The 23,123-nt window shown below is 39.1% G+C and overlaps 1 protein-coding gene across 17 annotated transcripts in view; it reads right to left on the bottom strand.

The window, feature by feature from the left end:
- Window positions 1-23,123, bottom strand: part of GIT2 (GIT ArfGAP 2) — a 47,013-nt gene extending 23,890 nt beyond the window's left edge. For 12 of the 17 annotated variants that reach the window (XR_013992457.1, XM_081036627.1, XM_081036641.1 and 9 more), the window contains exons 1-11: window positions 22,905-23,123; window positions 18,726-18,859; window positions 17,071-17,183; window positions 16,338-16,443; window positions 14,686-14,772; window positions 14,413-14,543; window positions 12,619-12,713; window positions 5,426-5,471; window positions 4,271-4,322; window positions 860-932; window positions 510-607 (exon numbers count right to left, since the gene is read on the bottom strand). Coding sequence is in view for 16 of the 17 variants with exons in the window: in XM_081036627.1 (XP_080892753.1) it covers window positions 510-607; window positions 860-932; window positions 4,271-4,322; window positions 5,426-5,471; window positions 12,619-12,713; window positions 14,413-14,543; window positions 14,686-14,772; window positions 16,338-16,443; window positions 17,071-17,183; window positions 18,726-18,859; window positions 22,905-22,956 (987 nt within the window). In the remaining variant the exon portion in view is untranslated. Of the gene's footprint in view, window positions 1-509; window positions 608-859; window positions 933-4,270; window positions 4,323-5,425; window positions 5,472-12,618; window positions 12,714-14,412; window positions 14,544-14,685; window positions 14,773-16,337; window positions 16,444-17,070; window positions 17,184-18,725; window positions 18,860-22,176; window positions 22,794-22,904 lie in introns of those variants that run through there. The other 5 variants (XM_081036636.1, XM_081036639.1, XM_081036629.1 and 2 more) reach the window with 3 other exon arrangements.

The raw sequence follows: 23,123 nt of genomic DNA, 5'->3' as shown, positions 1-23,123 counted from the left end.
AAAATAAGGAATTCTCATGTGAAAGCTGTACTTAATTTTAAGGTTTCTGAAACCAGTTAACAAAATTACTTTTCTGAAGTTTGCAGCAACTTCAACTCTTATCTGCAGCATGAAAAGGCCCATCTTGCCACATCCTTAACAGCTTAAAGAGTTTCCCGTATTATAATATATACTTTATTAATTTGATTGATGAAATTTTCATTAATGTCTTTAGGCTGCTTTCTTTGATTACTAATGAAGTTAAACATTTCTTCACATTTGAAAGCCAGTTATATTTCCTCTGTGAAATGTTTTATGTTCTCACCCAGTCATCGATTAACATCTATCACTTTTGTTATCAATTTGTGAGTTGTGTGTGTGTGTGTGTGTGTGTGTGTGTGTGTATAAAGAATATTAACATTTGAATCAATCAAAAAATTTAAAATGCCTGTCCTGGGAAAAGAAAATACCAAGATATCAGCCATTCTCAAAAGATCACTACTGGTTACTTTGCAAACTCAGCCACTTGCCTGGTTCCGTGTCGATGAGTACTCGGGATTGACCGGAAGGAAGGGGACGACAGTTGTTTCAGTCACCAGGGCGCTGTGGTTTTGCGTGGCGAGCCAGACTAGCCAGAGGAAAGAGCCAGAGATAGAATCTCATCACCACGGGTGTGCTACTGCTCCTCTGAGAGCCGCGGCCCCCGCCTTACTAGGGAGACTCGGGAAAGCACACTTCGAAGCCAACATATACAAAAGTAAATGTCCACACACGTGTTACCAGGACAGTAGAAATTGGGCAAGTAAAACACGGAGGCTGGCAGCTTGTCACTGCCCACTGATAACAGAAGCTTATTAGATAAAGCCACATGTCAAGTCACCTGCATCAGTCTCTCGCCTGTCAACTTCATCGTACACATCCATGGCAAGTTCTTCAAACAAATGATTACTTAGCTGAAAGTAAAGAAAATATCAGGAACACAAGGGACAAGGATTAACACTAGCAGAATGAGTGGGGACTGTGACTTATTCACCCTTTTATTTCCAGTGTCTGATCCCAAGCCAGTGCTTAGTAAATACCCACTGCTATGCATATAGTACAGATCCTCTAGGAGGACCTGCCTCCCACGGCAGCCTCACTGCTCTATGTGACGCAGGTAAGAGGCACTGAAAGTGCCTATCTCACACACAGGTGCCAGGTCTCCACTCTTCGTGTGCTATCACCCTTTCAGTCTCCTGCTCTTGGGAATGTTTGCCAGTTCCCCCAGGTATAAGGGATCTGAAATCCTTGGCAGGATAAAGACACCAAAGCAGGCTATTTTGAGAAGACTGAACATGCCACTGCACAAAAACAGCATCCATCACCCAGACGGAAGCCTGTTTGCTATCCTCCTCAGTAGCAGCCGTCCAATCCCCAGAGGAACGGAGTGTCCTCAACAATGGACAGCCTGTCTATTCAGTATGCTGTGCAGGGACAGCCAAGAAAACAATCCCCTCACAGACTGGGTTCTCGCCTGGCAGCAACCGGGATCGGTAGGATAGTTCACGTCTTCCTCAACCCAGACGAGGCTAAGCCCCTGTCGGGTGGTTCCGGCTCTCTCTCCATTTTCCTCAGAAAACGCACCCTGACGCTGGGCAGCTGTTACTGTGTAGTTGACTGCTTCCCCATTCTGTGAGGACAGATGCTACATTTGTTCTATTCCCTACTATGTTCCACAATGTGCACGCGGTATCTAGCACTGAGATGGAGCTCAGTACATATCCACTCACACATTGACCACAAGGTGTTTTATGCAGCAATTTTAAATGCTGGCTACATGAACCTCATTGGGAACTTGTTAAAATGGGTACAACATATTGTTGGGCAACAAAAAGCAGGATATAAAATTCTATAATTATGATTGCACTTCAGTTTAAAAAAAAAAAGAGGCATCTAAAAGAAGAATTAGAAGAAATATACCAAAATATTGAGCCTGAATCCATTAAGAATATAGTGAATAAGGATGATTCCAAATTTTCTCCCATGTGGTTACACTACACTTATAACTGAAAATAAACTCTGACAGTCTTATTGCTAGATAAGGTAATAAAGGGCTGGAAACTTGGACTTGCACTGTAAATATCTAGTCTCTTTCCTCTTAGGGGTTATAAGCTGATGCTATTATCACTAACAACAAATACAATAGCAATACTGATTGAGGGCTTACATTTCAGGCACTGTGCTAATATCATATTTAATACAACACCTCTGTGAAGATAGGAATTACAATTATCCCACTTTACAGACAAGGAAATTGAAGCACAGAAGTTAGTAGCTTACCTAAAGTCACAAAGCCAATAAATGATGGATCTGAGATCCAAGTTTAAGTCTCTCAGAAAGTTAACATTTGCTAAATCAAGGAACACATTAGTCTTATTATATTTCTCCCAGCTTTTCATCAGGGAGGGAGGGCGGGAGGGAGAGAGGGAGGAAGAAAGGAAAGAACAGAAGGAGGGTGGTAGAGATGGAGGGAGTGAGGGAGATATTGTAGGATCAGTACTGAATTGGCACTGGTAAGAGCTGTAAGATATGTTCCTTCTCACTTGTGCCAAGGAGACCACAAGGTAGGATCAATAACAGCAGCGGCTCACCTTCACCGAGCATGTCTGATTTGTAACCCGATTAGCATCTCCCTCCCTAGGAGAGGACGCCAAAGCTCAGAGATGCTGAGAAGCTTGTCAGAGCCGAGCTCTGTACCTGACCAGTCTGACCCAGAGCCCAAGTTCTGGAAGGCTGTACTCAACTGTGTTCCAGATATTTATGTGGTGCCTGCCATATATTAGAGATTAGTATAGCTATAACCTCAGCTTTCATGTCTTTTTCAGCCTAGCAAATATAGGATAGTCAAAGGGAGCTTGGGTTTATCTATAATGTTGGAATTATTTAAAGTAAAAATTGCCTTACATACTCTAAGTAATTAAAAGGAAATCACAGAATATTAGTGTCATCTGACTCCAAAGTTTATCATCATAATTACCTTACTGTATGATCTCCTTAATTTAAGAAAGGCGATAAAACACACAGACACACAAAACCGTAGATATAGAACACAGAGACACCAAACAAATTGCATAAAATACATTTATTTCATATTACAGTTAAATACTAGTAGTGATAAATTCATTTTCTGTAATATTTAGTACTTAATATTATATGTTATTCTAGTAAAAGGTCTTCTGTGAAAAGGGGAATAAAGAGAAGATCATAAATTATGGGAGTTGCAATTTCAGTTGGGTTTTGGGAAACTACTACCTACAATGTGAAGGTGTTCATATTTCCGCTGCTTGAATGATGAACGGGATGGAAGCTGGAAAAGGGGAATGCTGCAGGCAGAGGAGGATTCCTGAAAGAGGCCTTAAAGGTGACAGCTCATGGCCTCAGAGTGCTAACCCATGACGAAATATTTAAGCGTACACACACACACACACACACAATGGGAACCAGATGGGAAGCAGGACAAGAACGGAAAGGTGAAAGTTGAATGATGCCCTTAAAGGTTATGCAAAGAAGAATCTTGGTTCTGATCCTGAGAGCAATGAGAACAGCTGAGGAGTGTAATCTGGTGGTGAAAATGGCTGGGGGAGCGCCCTGGTGAGGCTTCATTTGTGGGGACTAAACAAAGAGAAATCATTCCCAGAGAAGTGGATTCCTGACTAAGGCTGAGATGGGCAGGCTGGAAAGAAACAGTCAGATTAAAGTGAGGTTTGCCTGCAGAACTGGGCAAACTCTGAGCACATGCCCAGGGCAGGACCACCAGCTTTTAAAAGCATACATCTACAAAGTTCTGATGAATGGCATGGGATATACATGGTAGTTATAATGGTGGCTGCATCCCAATGGCAGCAAGTGAATCTACGGTCCTCACCGTTGCAGCATCAGCTTTTATCATTCTCTAGCATCCTATAAAGTCTCAGGAAGTAATCTCAAGAAGTGTGTCCCATTTACTCATTTACATTGGAAGAAACAAGGAACTCTTACAAGGAGAAACAACTTCCTAATGTCAAAGGCACGGGCTTCACTTTTAAAATGACAGAAAAATGGCATTATTTGAAGCAGAGCCAATAAACGGGATCTACTAAACTTAATAGCACTTCCAGTCTTCATCGCTACATACTAAACGGTCTGCTTCTGATTTAACAATATCTAAGAGTATGAAACACACTCATCTGATGCAACAGGTAATGAGCCCAGAATAAGTATCAGCAGGATACAGTTCCCATACTGGAGTTCACTAGGAAAGAAAGATACTCACAGATTGAAGTTTCTTCTTAGCAGCTTTTGCCAATTCAGACAAATCCAGGCTGCTAAGAAAATGTACAAAACTAATAAGCAAATAAAATCATTTTTGTGAGCTCTGCAGAAGATTAAGATAGCCCCGGGATCAAGATATTAATTACAGCTCATGGCCATGGTCAGAGCCAACAATTCTATAGCCCAATAAAATCAGTGAGGAAATTCTGAACAGAACAACTTGGTGAAAGTAACTCCTAGAAATACCATAATCATGTAACATGGTAAAATGAAAAATCGTCACCTACTAACTAAAAGACAAAAACTATTACTATTATTGCCAGGTTAGTCTCCAGGTTCTTTGTGTGAAAAGTCAATTTTTGAAGTATTAAAAAAAGCATGATAGAATACAGAAAGAACATGAAAAACTAGAATGGCAAGATTATATCTGGAACAGCAACTAATAATTTCATAAACTCTTGACAGTATTTGTGCAAAGGTAATTGGCTAAATTAACGGTTCATTCCTGCAGCCATGAACTCATCTGACCTTATGACTAGGGATCGGCAGATTACAGCCCACTTTTTGTTCAGCCCATGAGCTAAGAATAGTATTTACATTTTTCACTGGCTGGGGAAAAAAACAAAAGAAGAAGAATATTTCATAACTTGTGAAAATTATATTAAATTGAAATTTCAGTATCCAGAAATAAAATTTTATTGGAATTGGTATTCCCTTCATTTATATAGTGTCCACGGATGCTTTCATCTACAACAGTCGAGTTCAGTAGTTGTGACAGAGGCTGTATGGCCCACAAAGGCTAAAATATTTACTGTCTAGCCTTTAACAACAACAAAAGTTGCCGCTCCATGTTACAGACAAATAATATACTCTCTTATAGCACAGAAATATTCTGTAATCTACAGACACAATATACTGTCACAACTGGCTAAAACTGTGACAATATCACTGACTCCCATTTTCTTATGAGTAAACTTATGCTCTTTCAAACTTAAGTTTTATATGGTGGTTTACTTACAGCCGTCTTATTTCCGAATTGTATAGCCATAAAAGAGAAAAATGTATGGGCTTTGTTAAACACAAAATATAATATACTTAAATACATCCAAGGAAATGTTAGTGACAGATAAAATTAATTGTATTTCAGTGGCCTTACCTGTCCGCCATTTGAGGTATTATAAAGTGCTGTCCATTTTTGTGATCTGAAACACAAACCAGCCAAAGTTTTGTTTATGTAAACATTGATAAGATGGGTAAACGAACACCACATTTTCTCAATTTATGTTTTGCAATTAGTATCTTCCCATAATTATGAATTATGTAAGGAGACAGAAGTTGCCAGATTGGCTACAAATTCCCAAAGACCTGGCCGGTAGCAAGGATCATATCCTCGTTTTCTTCTAGTACAAACGTCCAGACATCACTAAGCAGAAAGTTTAACGCTCACCCTAATCCTTACGCTTTGTTCACCCCCAATATAACTGATGCTCTTCAGCCTGGAAGGAACATTTAGGGAGCTGAATTAGCTCACAGCAGGCTTCCATAAACTATTCATGTGCCATGGGTGGAGCTTCCTTGAGCTTTAGTGGCTCACCTTCAAATAAATCAATTAGTATAAAACAGTCAGGGCCGGGGGAGGTGGTCTTGGCAGATCGAGGCAGGGGCTCCGTTTCCTACAATGCTGGCTGACTCAGTCCTAATCTCGCTTCTGGAGAACACTAGTCACACACCAATGAGTAGAGCCACTATAAGCATTCACATGTAGGTTTTTGTGTAAACATAAGCCTTTATTTCTCTTGGGGAAATACTTAGGAATGGGACTGCTGGGTTATAAATACATGCATGTTTAACTTGGTAAGAAACTGCTAGACTTTTTTCCAGAGTAGCTCTATCATTTTGTTTTCCATCCAGCAATGTATGAGCGTTACAGTTGCTCCCTCTCTTCCAGTGCTTGAATTATCATTTTTTAAAAATAATTTTTTTAGTAATTCTAACAGGTATGCAGTGGTATGTCATTGTGGTTTTAATCTGCACTTCCCTAATGGCTCATGGTACTGAGCTTCTCTCTTCATGTGCTTATTTATTTGCCATTTGTATATTGTCTTTGCCCCGTTATTACTTGTTTGTTTGCTTACTGTTGAGTTTTAAGTATTTAGATATAAATACTCTGGATTCAAGTCCTTTGTTAGATATGTGATTTCCAAGTATTTTCTCCCAGTCTGTGACTGCCTTTTCATTATCTTAACTAGTTTTTTTGAAGGGCAAAAGTTTTAAATTTTGACAAAGTCCAATGTATCAGTATTTTCTTTTACAGCTTATGCTTTTGGTGTTATATCCAAGTACTTTACCTAATCCATGATCACAAAGATTTTCTCCCATGTTTTCTAGTTTTAATAGTTTTATGTTTAAGTTTTAGGTTTTACATTTCGATCTATGATCCATTTTGAGTTTATTTTTATAAAAGGTGTGAGGTTTAGGTTGAGGTTCATTTTTCTGCATATGGAAGTCTAGTTGTTCAAACACTATATATTGAAAAGACTATCCTTCCTAGATTGAATTGCCTTTGTCAAAAATCAATTGAACATATTTGTGTGGTTTTATTTCTGGATTTTCTATACTGTTTCATTGATCTTTGTCTCTTCACCATAACCACACTGTTTTGAGTACAGTAGAGCTTTATAGCAAATCCCTCCCGTTTGTCTTTTGCAAAACTATCTTGGCTAATCTATTTCCTTTGCGTTTCCAAGTAAATTTTAGAATCAGCATGTCAATGTGTACAATAAATTCTTGAATTGCATTAAATTTACAAATTAATTTGCAGAGAATTGACATGTTAACTATATTGAGTCTTCCAATCCATAACCACAGTATATATCTCTACTTATTCAAGTCCTCCTTGCTTTCTTTCACTGGCATTTTATAGTTTTCAATACGTATTTTGTTAGATTTATACCTAAGTATTTAATTTGGAGCTACTGTAAATGGTATTGTTTTTCTAATTTCAGTTTCTAGTTGTTCACTGCTAGTCTACAGAACTATGATTGATTTCTGGTTGTCCACTTGGTATTCTGCAACCTTGCTTAACTCACTTATGTTAGTTCTAGAAACTTTATTGTAGATCCCTTGGAATTTTCTACACAGAAATCATCCCATTTATGAATAAGGGGCAGTTGTGTTTCTTTTCAATCTGTATACCTTTTATTTATTTTCTTGCCTTATGGCACTGGTTAGGATTTCTAGGGCAATGTTGAATAGGTCTGATCTTTGGGCTAAAGCATTCAATTTTCATCATTAAGGATGATGATAGCTGTAGGTTTTCCATAGATACTCTTTATCAGGTTAAGAAGTCCCTTCTATTCCTAGTTTGCTATGCTTTTTCTTTTTTTTTAATCATGAAAAATAGTGAATTTTGCTAAATGCTTTCTCTGCATTAACTGATAAGATTACATAGTTTTCAATTTTTAGTCTGTTAATGTGATGGATTACAATTACAATAACTAATTCTCAAATATTTAATCAGTCATGCAAACCTGTAAATTCTACTTGATTATGTTGTATTCTTCTCTTTATATATTGTTGGATTCAATCTGCTAACATTTTGTTGAGGATTTTGGTGTCTATGTTCACAAGGGCGATTTTTTGGTGCTGTCTTTGCTGGATTTAGTATCAGGATAATGATGGCCTCACAAAATGACTTGAGAAGTGTTCTCTCCCTTTCTAGTTTCTAAAACAATATCATGCAGGATTGATGTTATTTGTTCTTCAAATGATTGGTAGAATAGTCTCATTTTATGTGCAAAACTTGAAATGTGAATTCCAAACAGTTAACAATATGCATTAAGAATAACTGCAAAGCCAGCAAACCGTGAGTCATAAACTGTATTTACTGCATTGCTACATAGCAACACTACTTCAGCTTGTTCACAGTAGTCATCAATGAAGTCATCTGGGCTGGGATCTTCTTTAACAGCATTTTTTTTTAAGTACAAATTCTTTAAAATGTAGGATTACATATTTTCAATATCTCTTTCTTCTGAGGTCAGTGTTGGTAGTTTGTGACTTTCAAGGAATTGGTTCATTTTATCTAAGTTGTCCAATTTATGTGCATAGAGTTACTTATAGTATTTATTACCCTTTACTGTCTGTGCGATTTGTAGTGATATCCCACTCTGTGTATTCTTTCCTTTTTTCTTTGTCAGTATGGCTAGACATTTACCAATTTTATTGATCTTTTTGAGGAATCAGCTTTGGGTTTCATTGATTTCTAACTGTTCTCTTTTTTCAATTTCATTGATTTCTGTTCTTTATTATTTCCTGCCTTCTGCTTACTTTGGGTTTATTTTGCTCCTTTTCTACTTTCTTGAGGGGGAAGCTTAAAGATTTTAGACCTTTATTCTTTTCCAATGTAAGAATTTATCCTCTTAAGACCCATGGATTATTTAGAAGTATGTTTTTTTAATTTTCAAGCATTTGGGTACTTTCTAGTTATAGCCAGCTTAATTCCATTATAGTCAGAGAATACACTTTGTAGAATTTTAATTCTTTTAGATTTGCTAAAGTTTGTTTTATGACCCAGGGTATGGTCTATCTTGGTGAATGTTCGATGTATACTTGAAAGGAATGATGTTGTTGGGTAGAGTATACTAAATGTCAACTAGATGCAGTTGGTTGACAGTATGGTTTCAGTTCAATATCCTTGCTGATTTCTATCTATCAGTTCTATTTATTAATAAATGAAGACTGTTGAGCCTCCAACAATAATTTTGGATTTGATCTTTTCTCCTTTTTCTCTCAAAGTATGCTTCATGTATTTTGAAACTCTGTTGCTGGATATGAACACATTTTGGATTGTTATGTCTTCTTGGTGAATTGGTCCTTTTATCAACATGTTATGTGTCTCTCTATCCTTAATAATGTTCCTTGTTCTGAAGTCCATTTTGTTTGATATTAACATAGCCACTCTAGCTTTTTTTCACTTATTGTTTGCATGGTATACATTTTTACACCTTTTTGCTTTTAACTTAACTATGTCATTATATTTAAAATTGGTTTCTTATAGACTGCATATAGTAACTGTGTGTTTTTTGTTTTAAATACATTCTGATAATCTCTGCTTTTAATTGGTATGTTTAGATTATTAACATTTAATGTAATTATTGATATGTTTGTACTTAAGTCTATGACTTTATTTAGTTTCTGTTTGGGTCTCAGTGTTTTTTGTTCCTCTCTCTTCCCTTTCCTCTCTTTTTTTGAATCTTTTGAATCAAAATATCTTTTGATTATTTGAGTAATTTTTAATAGTTCATTTTAATTTATCTCTAGAGTTTTTGACCATATATCACTATATAGTTTTTTTTCATGTGGTTGTGCTAGGAATTATAATATACATAAGTTTTTACAGTTGACTTAGAAATAACATATTACCATTTGAAGAATGCAATCTTGTCTCCTAATTTTCTCCCCCCTTTTATGTTGTAGTTGTCAAATGTATTACATTGACATATGCTGAAAATCCCACTGGACAATTTTATAACTCTTGCTTTAAATTGTCATACATCCGTTAAAGAACTTAAGAGGAAAACAGTCTGTTATATTTATCCAAATACTTATCATTACTGTTGCTCTTTTTTCATTCCTGAGGTTTCAAGTTTCCCTCCGGTTTCATTTCCCCTCTATGCAAAGAACTTTCTTTAGCATGTTTCTTAGAGCAATTAATTCTCTCATTTTCCTTCATCTTAAAATTTCTTCATTTTTCCTTCATTCCTGAAGGTTATTTTCATGGAAAATGGAGTTCTACGTTGACAATTCTTTTCTTCCAACACTTTAAAAATATTGTTCTACTTCCTTTTCATCTCCATGGTTTCTAATAAGAAATCAAGTCATTCAAATAACTGTTCATCTATATGTTGTGTCACTTTTTTCCTTAGCTGCTTTCCAGATGTTTTCTTTTTCTTTGGTTTTCAGCAGTTTTGATTTTGATGTGTTTGAATGAGAATTTCTTTGAGTTTATCCTGTTTGCGATTCACTGAACTTCTTGAATCTGTAAGTTTGTCTTTTGGCAAATTCGGAATTTTTAGCCTGTATGTCTTCAAATACTTTTTCTGCTCCACACTCTTTCTGAGCTCTTTCTGGGAATCTGATGCTACAAATGTGAACTTCTGATACTATCCCATAGGTCCCTGAGGCTCTGTCCAGTTTTTTTCCTCCCACTTTTTTTTCTCTCTATTGCTCAAACTGGATAATTTCTAGAGATCTATTTTCAATCCATTTGCTCTTTTCTTTGTCATCTCCAATCTGCTTATAAGAAGCTCATCCAGTGAGTTTTAAAATTTTATTTATTGTATTTTTCAGTTCTAATATTTCTCTTTGGTTCTTTTCTATATGTTCTGTTTCTCTGCTGAGACTTATATTTCTATTTGTTTCAAGAAGGTTCATACTTCTTAGAGTATGATTTTATTGTCTGCTTTAAAATCTTTGTCTGATAATTCCAACCACTGTGTCGTCTAGGGTTGGCATCTGTTGACTACCTTTTCCCTTACAAGTCTTTGGGATTTTCCTGGTACTTCATGTATCAAGTAACGTTGGGTGGTATCCTGGACATTTTCAATATTATGTTGTGAGACTCTGAGTCTTCCTTAAATGCTATGGAGAATGTTAATATTTTTGTTTTAGCAGGCAAGTGACCAGGTTAGGTTCTGCCTCCCAGGCCAAGTGGTGAGAGAATAGAAAAATAAAAGCAATCAGGACTCCCCCCGGCTCTTGGTCAGAGATTTAGGCACCTGCACTGTCACTGCTGTTGCCACTACTGCAGCTACAGGATGGCCTAGGGGCTAGAACAGGGGGAAAAGGAAGAAGGGGTAAAAAAAACCCCAAACAAACCCAGGGGAATTTCCCTGCTCTCTGTCTTGTAGGAGTTCCATTTCCTACTCCTTGGACCCGATGGAGAAAGAAGGTTTCTTTGCATCTGTTATGCTGTTCCAGGTTTCAGGCTGTCGTGGAGGCCATCTCAGAAATAAAATAAACAGGACACTCACCACCAGCTTGACGGTACTTTGAGTTCCCTAATGCACCAGCTAGAGTGCTTAGATAGCTACGCCATTCATTTGGTCCAGGGGTTTTCATTGTATTCAGGAGAAACAGGGTGGAGTGTGCTTACTCCATCTCACCAGGAACTGGAACCACATCAGGGGCTCGTAATTCTATGTACAACAAGGGTGGAGAACCACTGTATACATATATGTGGACAGTCTACACCAGGGGTTGGCAAACTTTTTCTGTAAAGGGCCAGACAGTGAATATTTTAGGTTTTGTGACTATACGGTCTCTGTCACACCTACTCAACCTATTTAACTCTGCCACTGTAGTGCAAAAATAGCCACAGACAATACAGAATGGGCGTGGTTATCTTGCGATAAAACTTTAGTTAAAATAATAGGTGATAGACCGGTGGCTCAGGCGGTTAGAGCTCCATGCTCCTAACTCCGAAGGCTGCCGGTTCGATTCCCACATAGGCCCGTGGGCTCTCAACCACAAGGCTGCCAGTTCAATTCCTCGAGTCCCGCAAGAGATGGTGGGCAGCGCCCCCTGCAACTAAGATTGAACACCGGCACCTTGAGCTGAGCTGCCACTGAACTCCCAGATGGCTCAGTTGGTTGGAGCACGTCCTCTCAACCACAAGGTTGCTGGTTTGACCCCCGCAAGGGATGGTGGGCAGCGCCCCCTGCAACTAGCAATGGCAACTTGACCTGGAGCTGAGCTGCACCCTCCACAACTAAGATTGAAAGGACAAAAACTTGACTTGGAAAAAAAAAAAAAGGCCTGGAAGGACACACTGTTCCCCAATAAAGTCCTGTTCCCCTTCCCCAATACAATCTTTTAAAAAAAATAGGTGATAGGCTGGATTTTGCCCACCGACCATGGTTTACCAACCCCAAGTCTACCTCACAAATAAAGGTGGCTAACAGCAAAGTTCACTTTTGGACTTTTTTCTGTTCCTTAGATAGCAGAATTCTTCAAATAACTACAGAAGTGGTTGTTTTGCTCTTCCATTCCTTGTCCCACTATGTGCGAGAACTGTGGTCCACATTCAGTTTTGGTTCAATTTTTGGATGCTTGAAACAGTCACTACTCTAGAGCCAAAATAAAGTTTTAAAAACTAGAATTTGAGGAGATTTGACTGACATTGTCTACATATAACTGAAAATGCTGTAGTTATCATTTCAAACAGAAATTATTTGCAATTTTCTTAAGGATATGTTAAAGCAGAGGTCATAAGTAATAGTGTCCCAACTTGTTTTCCCAGAGACTGACTGACTGGAGGTGTGGAGAGGCCCCTGTCCTTTCACTCACCTGGTTTCCTGCCACAGAGATAGAAGGCTAGTCTGTCAGTCAGCTCATACTGTATTTCTACAAGGCGTTCTGCCAGCTCGTGGTGCCCTCCTTGCCTAGCAAGAGAAAACAAAGTACCATTTATACCGTTCACCAGACACTGGCTCTAAAATACAAAAGTACAGAGATGTCTCCTGGGACACCTGAATGATTGATCAAACATGACTTCTTAGAATAATCAACCTTTTTGTGTGAGGTAAATTGTTAACGTCTATTTTGACTCCCACCTTTATCAACTGTTTTCACAATCTGAACTACTCCCTCTCCTTTATTAATTTACAAGACAGAATACTTAATGATAAATTAAACGACTCATGAGAAGGATAAAGAATAACTTCATCCAATGAAGTAGAAGATAAAATTAGTAAGTGGTGTAGGGTAGAGAGTCTCAAAAATTAATTAGAGTGCTTTAAAAAATATACAGATGTCCAGGCCCCACCCTTGGAAATTCCATGTCAGTAAGGATGGGATGAGTGTGAACATCAGTATTCTAAACAAGGTCCTTCCTTTAGATGCTTCTGATGACCAGTTTGAATCTGCCTGAGAGTTTAACAACCACTTCAAGGGAGAGACAGACCAACCTAATCCACACCTATAGCTAATTTTACCTCCTTGTCTTCAATTTCCATAACAGAAAACATTAAGTTTGCCTCCCTTTTATTTGTAAAATAAATATTTCAGCTTTTTAAAATTCTTTTATTAACAAGGCACATAACTTGTTATTACATTGAGAGACTATTATATGCAAGGCACATGTGAAAAAATTCCAAGGTAAGAGATGGTAAGCATCATTTACTGAGGGCTCTCTTCTTAAAAGACAAAGACTACTTTCTGTCAGTTTCTCTTCCTTCCATATAAGGCACTACAAAATATTCTCCAGCCTACCACCCAGCTCTGATTTCTGTGATGCCCATCTTTTTTCTCTCTCATTTTTTTAACATCTGTGAAATCAGAAAGTATCCTACAATTGATAGTACATCATCATTTAATTGCCCAAGCTTTTTTCTTTTTCAGTGGCTATCCAGTTATCCATTTTGGCAATGAATTCCACATTAACTTGCCTCATTTAACTCTTTCATGCATTTATGAATCATCTCCTCTATGGGACAGTAAATTCTAGGAGGGCAGTTTTGTCATTTCACCCATTTTATTTTCTGCAGAGAATAGTATAGTACTTTGCAGTTAATAAATTTAATTTGGAAAAAGAAGGAAAGATGATCCATCCTCTGTCATTTAAATGATATTCAAGACTAACCTATGGATTTATTTATTCACTTTTCCAGCATTTCACAAATTTTTTAAACAACAAAAAATATAAAGAATTTTACGCGAGCACTTAGATATCTACTACCTAAAACCTACAATTAACATTTTACTCTATTTGTTTAATCATATATCTATCTATCCACATGGATTTGTTTTAAGTTTAAGCAATGACTAAAAGCATTAAAAAATTGAGGAGTGGGTTCTGCCATTCTTGATACTTGATTTGGACTCTGTGTCTCAAACCCCACAGTGTTATAAAGGACTACATGAAAGACTGGAAGCTAAGCTCACTGGTTAATGGTTCTACCTTGTCTGACTTTGCTAGGTTCTGAGCTCACATGCGTTTACAATGTCATCTGCAAAATAACCAAATTAAATCTTTAAAGAGGTGAAACGTTAAGCATATGCAATTTAGCTATTTAACAATGAATCATACACAACACAAACAAGCCCAAATGGAGATAAGTGACAAGAATCTAGGTCTCTTACCTTGCATAATCAACAGGGGTTTTACCATTGGAATCTTGTGTGCCTGGGTCTGCTCCATACACTGCCAATAATTCTGCCTGTAAAATCTGCCCTGCTTTGGAGGCAACATGGAGTGGGGTATTTCCTTTTTCCTAAGAATCATTAATAGAAAGTAGACCAAAATGAAAAAAAAGGAAAGAAGAAAAAAAACAAGCAAAGAAAATAAACAAGAGACTACATGAACACAATCCACTCAGTTTCAAATTAATATGTGGATAATCCCTGCTTTCTTACGGGGTGGAAAAAGCTGGCTTGTGCTCCTAAAGATAACAGCCTCAAACAGGTTTCAAGATTCCCTGTTCTCACGCTTGAATGGAGTTGCTGAAAAACACAAACAAAAAAGTATATTGTTAAAAGTGTAAAGAGTGATATCCTAGAGCAGCGGGCAGACCATTTTAAGGCGTTATTTTGGTAACACATAATCTTTCTTTAGGTAAGGAAGTCAGATGAAGCAATCTCTCCCTTGTTGGTCACAACCAGCCTTGGGCACTAAGGCAGGGTCAGGCCCATTTTATGGATAAGGAAACTAAACCTGCCCAAACGCAGGACCTATCTAAGTAGCACAATTAGACCTTGCGGGAGAGGCAAGATAAGGAGGTGGCTGAGATTGGCTCTGAAGTCTGACAGACCTGAATTTCAAACCATACACCCTTCAAGCTGTGTGACCTCAAGTGAGTTCTTTAAGCCATCTGAACCTCATTTTCCTCATCTCTAAAATGGGCATGATAATGACAACTATTCACAGGGTTACTGTAAGGAGTCAATGATGTAATCAAGTGCCTAGCATAGAGCCTGGTACATAGAAAACGCTCCAAGTATACAGCCGCCACTATGACTATTATTATTATTTGTTGTTGTTGTTGAACCTAGGGCTTTAGGACTTCATATGCTACACTGCGCAGACTGTGGGGTTCTGCCTTGTACCACACCCTCCCCACACCGCTACTCTTGGCCTTGTATACAATGCTTTAATAAAGTCTTTCCGGGTGGGAAATAGGCCTGTGGTGTACCAAACTCTGTACCACTGCAGAAACGTGATTATATATTCAGAAGACGAGCTGCCTTCCTTCAAGTTTAACCTAGAATTGTAGAAAATGCAATAACCCTCTCCATAGGAATGAAAAAATCTACCCTAACATCTATATCTAAGTCTTCCTTGAAGTTCATTTATTTTATTTTTAAAAATTGTGGTAAAAAACACGTACTACATCTTATTAATTAACAGAAGTAACAAGAACGGAAATAACAAGAAAGAAAGAAATATACATTTCTACGCCAAGTTTCAAATTCTGAACTGTGAGTGCCCGTGCTGTGTGAGCATTTGCCAAAAGCAGTGCTTTGAACATAAAGATGCATATTTCTTGGAGCATCTTTCAAAAACATGCAAAGGCCCACATAAAAAAAACCATCTACTCATTTTACAAATATAATAAACCATCCCATGTACTACAGCTTTGAGTCACACCCTGCTTCCTGAAGATCCTACTCAGTATGCAATCTAGAAACCTGAAGAAGCCCCACAAACTTTCTAGTCCCTTCTAGAAACAAACTCTGAGATGGTTCCTATTTCAAAATTAAATAAACAAAAAACGTACAGAATATAATTTTCAAACCATATCTGGAAAACAAATAGTTTTCTAGATATTTATTTTCCCTCTTTGCCCATACCTCTACTAACATGAATGGCTGCCATGTGAAGTAAGGTTCAAGACAAAACCAATTGCAAAAACAAAACAAAACAAAAAAACAAACGCTGTTACGATTTAGTGAATAGAAAGCAGTTTTTGTTTTGTTTTTCTTTTCTTCCTTCGAAAGTTTTTTTTTCCAAACAAAACAATATGCGGTTTCATCCAGCAATTTTAGAGATTTTCAAAGGTGTGACCCACCTTACTAAGATCTTTGGCAGTGACACTATCGTCATCCCGGCAGGGCAAGCGATGGACAAATGCTAACATCTGATACTTGGCTCTGATGAATTCTGCTTTATTAGGACTGGTTGGAAAACAAAAAGAAAACAGTTCACTTGCAGTTCAGATACAACATTCCCCATTCTTTAGAGTGTAAAAAGAAGAGGAAGTGACCCACATCCCCCATTCAAGAATAAAATGAACAATACTGAAAAAGTTTCAGCAGTGGGTAAGACCTGAAGTCTGAAAACATGTATTAGTCATTATAATGGCCAGGACTGCAGAATACCAGCTTGGTACAGCATCTTTCTTCTCTGCGCAATTTTCTTAACTGACCTAGCAACGTTGTGAGGAAGCAGCATTTCATCCCATCTTATATTTGAGGCATCAGGTAGCGTGGAGCCCAAAGCCTAGATTTCTGGTCTGACAGCCTCTTGTTTGAACGCCTAAGATTAAATCTGACTACATCAACAACTTCCAAGTCTTAGTCTCAAACTGGAGAAACCACTGACTTGTGCTGGGGAACCATGCAAAAGAGATGGTCCGGTGCCCAGCCTTGTTCTGCATTTCCAATAGAAACCAGCTCAATGAACAATCGGGGTAACCACCTCCTGTGATGCCCTTGTGGAGGCTAGTCAAAAATAGCTGCACTCCTTTCAGTGGGCCCCATGTGTTACAAAGAAATAAAGGTATTTATAAACATTCCACTCACTGTACTTTATCCTGTGGATTAGCTTTACGTCTTCCGCTCATGAGAGAGGCAGGGTCCAGCAAAGAATGCTCCCATATAGAATTAGCACCATTGTTATACAAGGTTTCAACCATCTAAAACCAAGCAGTATAAAATCATATTTTAATGTCTTTCCACAAATATTCAGTAGGAATCAGTAACTGAACTAGGAAAACCAAGCCCCATTACAAACACTAGCCTAACTGGGATATCTGATTGTAGAACGAGAAAGATGAACCTGTACGCAGAATTCAGGTTTGACTAGTAGGACAGCTAAATACCTACATGGGTTTGAATATATTGTGCTTATAGATTATGAAGGAAGAGTACTTCGACACTTTAGGGCAGTGTTTCCCAAGACTGATTATCCAAATACTATTTGTAAGATTCTTGACAACCCATGCACTATCCACTTAAATTTTTCTTTAAAAACACTCACTTTTAAAAAAACTTTTACTGGCAATTATGGTTTTATGTGCTAGTTATAGTTTTGTTATATATATTAAAATAATGCAACCACTAAAATAAATACTTGAGTATTATCTACATCTGTCTTGAGTACCACTGGTGGTTCATGTGCCATACTTTGGGAATTGTTATTTTAGGGTCAACCCTGGCATTTTAAACTACTCATCTCTGGACTTGATTCATATCCTATAATAAAATCTGTAAACACAGACCTGAGGGCAGTAAACACCCACTTTCACATGAGAATGAGCTATTAGAAATCTGTGAGCAAAGTTAGTAATAAAACATATCTCCCAATTTCATTTCAAAGCATGACTTCTGACATGGCCCCATCTGGTTTTTACATTAGTGGAGATAGTTTCACATCAGAAACCCAAACCCGCTTGCCCTGGTCCCTTGGTTCACATAGGCATGTTGAAGGGACGTGTCGTGCAGCTGCCATAGATTTAGTAAAATATGTACTCAAGACAAATGAAGGAGAAACACATGCTTAATTCTTAGTTCCAATAGAACTTGAAGAATGTGCACCCCAAAATAGAAGTACAGGTGACATGACATTGAACCCCAAATAAAACAACCCACTTAACACCTAGCAGAGTGTTAGGCAATCAATCAAAATATGTTCATTGATTTGGTCTCTAACTAGTAACAAGAACTTGAAGAAAACTTAAATCAGATGTTTCAGAAACTTCTGAGAATTCCCAGTTCATGCTTCTATCAAAGTAGGAAAAAATGTTCTAAAAATATTAGCAAATACTCAGGAATATGTACATTAATGAAAAAGTTTCTAAGGCAGTAGCTTTCAGAAACATTCATCGTGGTATGTGGAAAAGATAGACTGTTTGAAAACAATTTCTGGAGACATTCTAGAAAGTCAGCATTGAAACAGTACCAAGAAATTTTGATGACTATTTATGTATCTGTCTTTCTATAATCGACCTATTGGGACAAGATTTATGTTAGGAAGGAACAAAATCTTAAATGATGACTTCAATACACACACACACACACACACACACACACACACAGCATTGTTGGGCACAGAACCTCTATTCAGTTACAACTCAAACATTTTTGTACGATTTAAGTAGAGTAGGAGAAATTTTAGTTCCTAAAACAATGAGCCCTAAAAACTTAAATTACAAACCACAAGAATTCTCATCCTTTACCTGAAGCAATGTTGGAGGCCATGGTGTGTGTTTAAGATGCCTTACTTGAGAGATATGGCGCCCTAGACTCCGATGGACACTGCAGCACTCGTCACATATAAAAGTTCCCCTATTTACTGATGCCCAGGAAGGATCTGGAAGGAAGAATGAAATCTCAGAGGCGAGGATACAAGTTGGATATTTTACTTCCAGATGGCAAAAGATGACTGAAGTATAGTTTAAAAAAAAAAAAAAAGACATTTTTGTCGTTTTAGTATTAGTAGGCTAATCGACATATCAAGCCAGTGCGTTTGTCTAGTGATACCACCTGTCCTGGCTGACTGGGTACAATGTTCATTGAAACCAAAAACATGAGTGGAAATCCTAACTAAGCAGTTAGCTACTTTCTGGTTCATGGCCACAGTATGAAGCCCGAATGGGATCTACCATCTCAGATATATGTTCCTTCATTCAACATGAAAGAAGCAAATTGAGAGAATACAGATGAATCATTTTAAAGCCATCTCCACAAATGGCAAGGTAATATAACTGTGACAGTGAATAATCCACACAGCACTTGCTGAGGAGTGAAAAGACTGCTAAAAATCTATGTGACTATCTGCTTAGCAGAAAACTGCGAGTGACAAAACTATAAAACGGTTCAGCTGCAATGGTTCTGGGGACAGACTGGGAAACCTCGCCCTCTCCACTGGGGGATGTTCTAGGATATTCATTAGTTGTTTTAAATAAAACTCCTGAGTCCATCTTGCAACTGATCTGAAAGAACAGATCTGTAATAACAGCAGCTTCACAGAAGCCGAGATGTAAAATAAAAACAAGTAATATTTCTGGAGTGTGTATAATACTTTTTTTTCCATGAAGTCCCATAGAACTTCGTAAGACATCCATTGAAACAAAGAGTAATTCACACTGGGGATGGAAACTGAATATTTAGAAGCCAAAAAAAAAAAAAAAAGACCTACATTTCATGAGACTCACAATGGGGTGACAATAGGTGCTACTCAAGCTGTGTGGTCTAAAGGTTATATTTAAAAGTTCTTCAAGATCCACAAAAATCTTTAAAATGCATATGTACCACCTTTACCATTTTTAACACCTTATTCAAACCCTTTCCAACCATAAAATGAAAAGTTATGGGATTTCAATCAAAGACAAATCCTAGGAGTCCGAGAGTGTGGTGGTTAAGAGGATTGGCCGTAGAGACAAGCAGTCCAGGGTTTGAACCCCAACTCTCCCACTTCTCGGACAGTGATTTCAGGCAAGTTGTTTTTTTGAGCAAGTTATCCTCACCACAGATCAAATGGGAATAAGAATACATCTCAGGGTAATGAGGATGTAACAAGTGAGTAAAGTTGCTTGCATATAGTAAGTACTCAGAAATGTTAGCTGTTACAGATTAATTTCTAAGGATCATTCAGACATTTTCAAGAGCCCACTAAAAAGTGACCACTGGAAAAAGTTTTTGATTGTTAATACTCAAAATGTCGAATGTTTCACATGAACACTGTATTACTATAGTGAAAATCTCAGCCGTTTTCAGGTAGTTAAACTCAGAGTAGGATATATTTAAATTGAACTAGATTCATTTTTTTTAAAGTAAAATATTTACTAAGACATGATCATGGTTAAATGTTTGTCATGAAATAAAACAGAAACAAAATAATTCAATGAAGTACAACTCTGTCAGTACTACCACATCATTCTAAAAAACAAAGATTGGCTTGTACGTAACTGTTCTAAAGACTCTTACTTTGTGTCCTATATGTATCAGAGTAGTGTACATTGGCATATAATGTACAAAGAAAAGTCTACATATAAATAATGCAGCCAACTATCCAAGTGTCATATCAACTAAAACACCAAATAAACCTTGAACAGTGAAAAAATAAACAAATAAAAAGCAAAGATCGGAAACATCAAGATGAAGGATCCCTACAATGATACATAACATTGCTTTCTGCAGTATGGTACCACTACTAATGACCCAAAAAAATCCAGACTATTTTGAATCACAGCTTTAGTTTTCACATATCACTCAGATGATTCACGATGTTCTTGGAGGAAATTAAACAGGAACAAGACAGCAAGCATTTAACACACATTAAGCAAAGTTCTCAGTTAATCACTTTAACATCACGGATCAGAATCCCATGGAACAAATATTAGAATGTTAACACAGTAAAATCCAACTAGACTTTGTATGAATGATGTTGGGTGAGCACTCCCGTTTATCTGAATGTTTAATGCCAGGGATACTTAACCTGGGCTCCAGGAATACAATAAATGGGTTTTAAAGATGTCTGTGACCCCACTGAGAAATCTTAACATAAATTCCGTATGAAAGAGTAAGTACACATGCGTTTTTCTGGGGAGAGGACCTCAGCATTCATCAGACTCTCTAAAAGGTCCCTAATCCTAAAGGTAACTCTTTCGCTAGGGCTTTGCAGAAAAAGCAGCATAAATTCCTAGCTGTTCAAGTTCACGGAACATTTCAAGGTAAACTAATTATACTCAAAACAGGAAGGAAGTGACTCAAGTCTCTGTAGATTAGGCATATGAGACAACTAAAATGATACAGTGGAAGAGAAAATGTTCTGAAATGCATAAAACACTCCCGACGTGCCAGGTAGTCTTTAGGCCACGGTTTTCCTCTGCCCCAGCTATCATCCATTAAGAAGTAAAGACTACGATTTCCAAGAGGAAGTTTGAATCTAGACTCACATGAATCAAACACATCACAGACAGCTCAACTGCAAACAGGCAAGAAAATAAGGAAGTGGAACAAATACCGTTTTTAGAGAAAACGATGGAGTTTGTATAACCCACACTACGTTGGTTTACAAAACTCTTCTTTTTAAAGTCCTCCGCCCTTCTCTCTATCTTCAAAGGAAACTGGTAACCCCACTGGCACTATACCGGCCACGAAATAACCACATAAGGTTGGAGTTATCATAGTACTACTTAAAAATCAGTCTCCACTTCCATATGACAAGATGAAGTTTACAACAGTTGCAAACACACGGGCTGCTCAATGATTTCATTAAGATCGTTTACTGGACGCTGCTGTGCCCAGAGAGCCATCTTACCTTCGAATCATTTCAAATTCAAAGCAGATAAACCTGAACACTGAAGACCAGCAGAGACCTGTCAATTCAATCCCAATTGCTAAGATGGACCTGAACTCGTAAATCTGAAAATTTTGCATGGGAGAAATGGTTTTAACCTTTCAACAACCCCGTGAGGCCTCTACTGCCTGAATGCCCAAATATGTCTATTTACCAAAGTGTTTTTTTTTTCTTTTTTTCTTTCTTGCTTCGTTTTGTAAGTTGTCATGCATGTACGGTTCAGAAATTCAACTGTGGCTTTTAAGGGGCTGCCAAGGTTCTGGACTAAAGAACACACTACGAGATGAGATGAGCCTAAGAACATTTATCGAGCGCATCTTGCTAACCACTGAGCGTGGTGCTCCCCACCATCCACACTGGAAACAGGAGGAGATCCAGGCTCGGCCAAACGAAGTCATCAGCCCAAGGTCACCCGGAGGCAAAACCCAGGTTGACTGCACGCCGCTCCGATCGCCGAACCTGAGACGCACGTTGCACACGAAACGCAGCACAGGTTCCGCGGGGCCGGCGGCGTCGGCAAGACCCCCGACACCCCGGCGACTCCGCCCGCCGAGTGGGAGCCCGCGCGGCGGGAGAGAGGGAATCCTCTGCGGGTCCTCGGGCGCGTCCCTCCGGGCAGGGCCCCCTCGCGGAGCGCGGCTCCGGGGAGCGGCGGGGCAGACGGGAGGGCGACACCTGCAGCCTCCGCCCGCCGCAGTCGGCGGGACGCTCGCCGTTCACGTCGGTAACCGACCTTCCCGCGGATGGCCCAAGCCCCTTCCTGTTGAAGTGGCCCCAGCCCGGAGCCCGCCGCCGCCCCACTCGGCCTGGGACAGAGGGGACCACAGGGAAGCGAGGGACGAGAGGTACCGGCGGGCGGCGGCCCCCTGTCCGCCCGGCTCTGACAGGCCCGACGGCCCCCGTCCCCAAGCCGCCCCGATGCCTTCTCGTCGCGACCTCGGGCATGGGGTGTGGGGCGCCGCCGCCGGGACCCGCCCGACCCAAGGGGGCGGTCCCCGGGCAGGGGTCCGGGTCAGGAGAGCTGAGGGGAGCGGGCCCGGCCAGTGCGACTCACCCGGCCCGTTGCAGTCAGCGCACACGTCGCTGCTCCGGAGCCGCTTCGACATGGCTCCCACCTCCAACCTGCCGGGTACTGGGGGCCCCGGGACAGCGAAGGCGACAGTGGCGGCGGCGGCGGCGGCAGCGCTTCCGCTCTAACGGGTCCTCTCCGCGGCGCTGGCGGCGGCGCCTCTCCCTTCAGCGCCTCGCAGCCGGGGCGCAGCACGCACGCGCG

Source organism: Rhinolophus hipposideros (genome assembly GCF_964194185.1).
Source record: "Rhinolophus hipposideros genome assembly, chromosome: 24".
Lineage (NCBI taxonomy): Eukaryota > Metazoa > Chordata > Mammalia > Chiroptera > Rhinolophidae > Rhinolophus > Rhinolophus hipposideros.
This window is presented reverse-complemented; position numbering and strand designations above follow the sequence as displayed.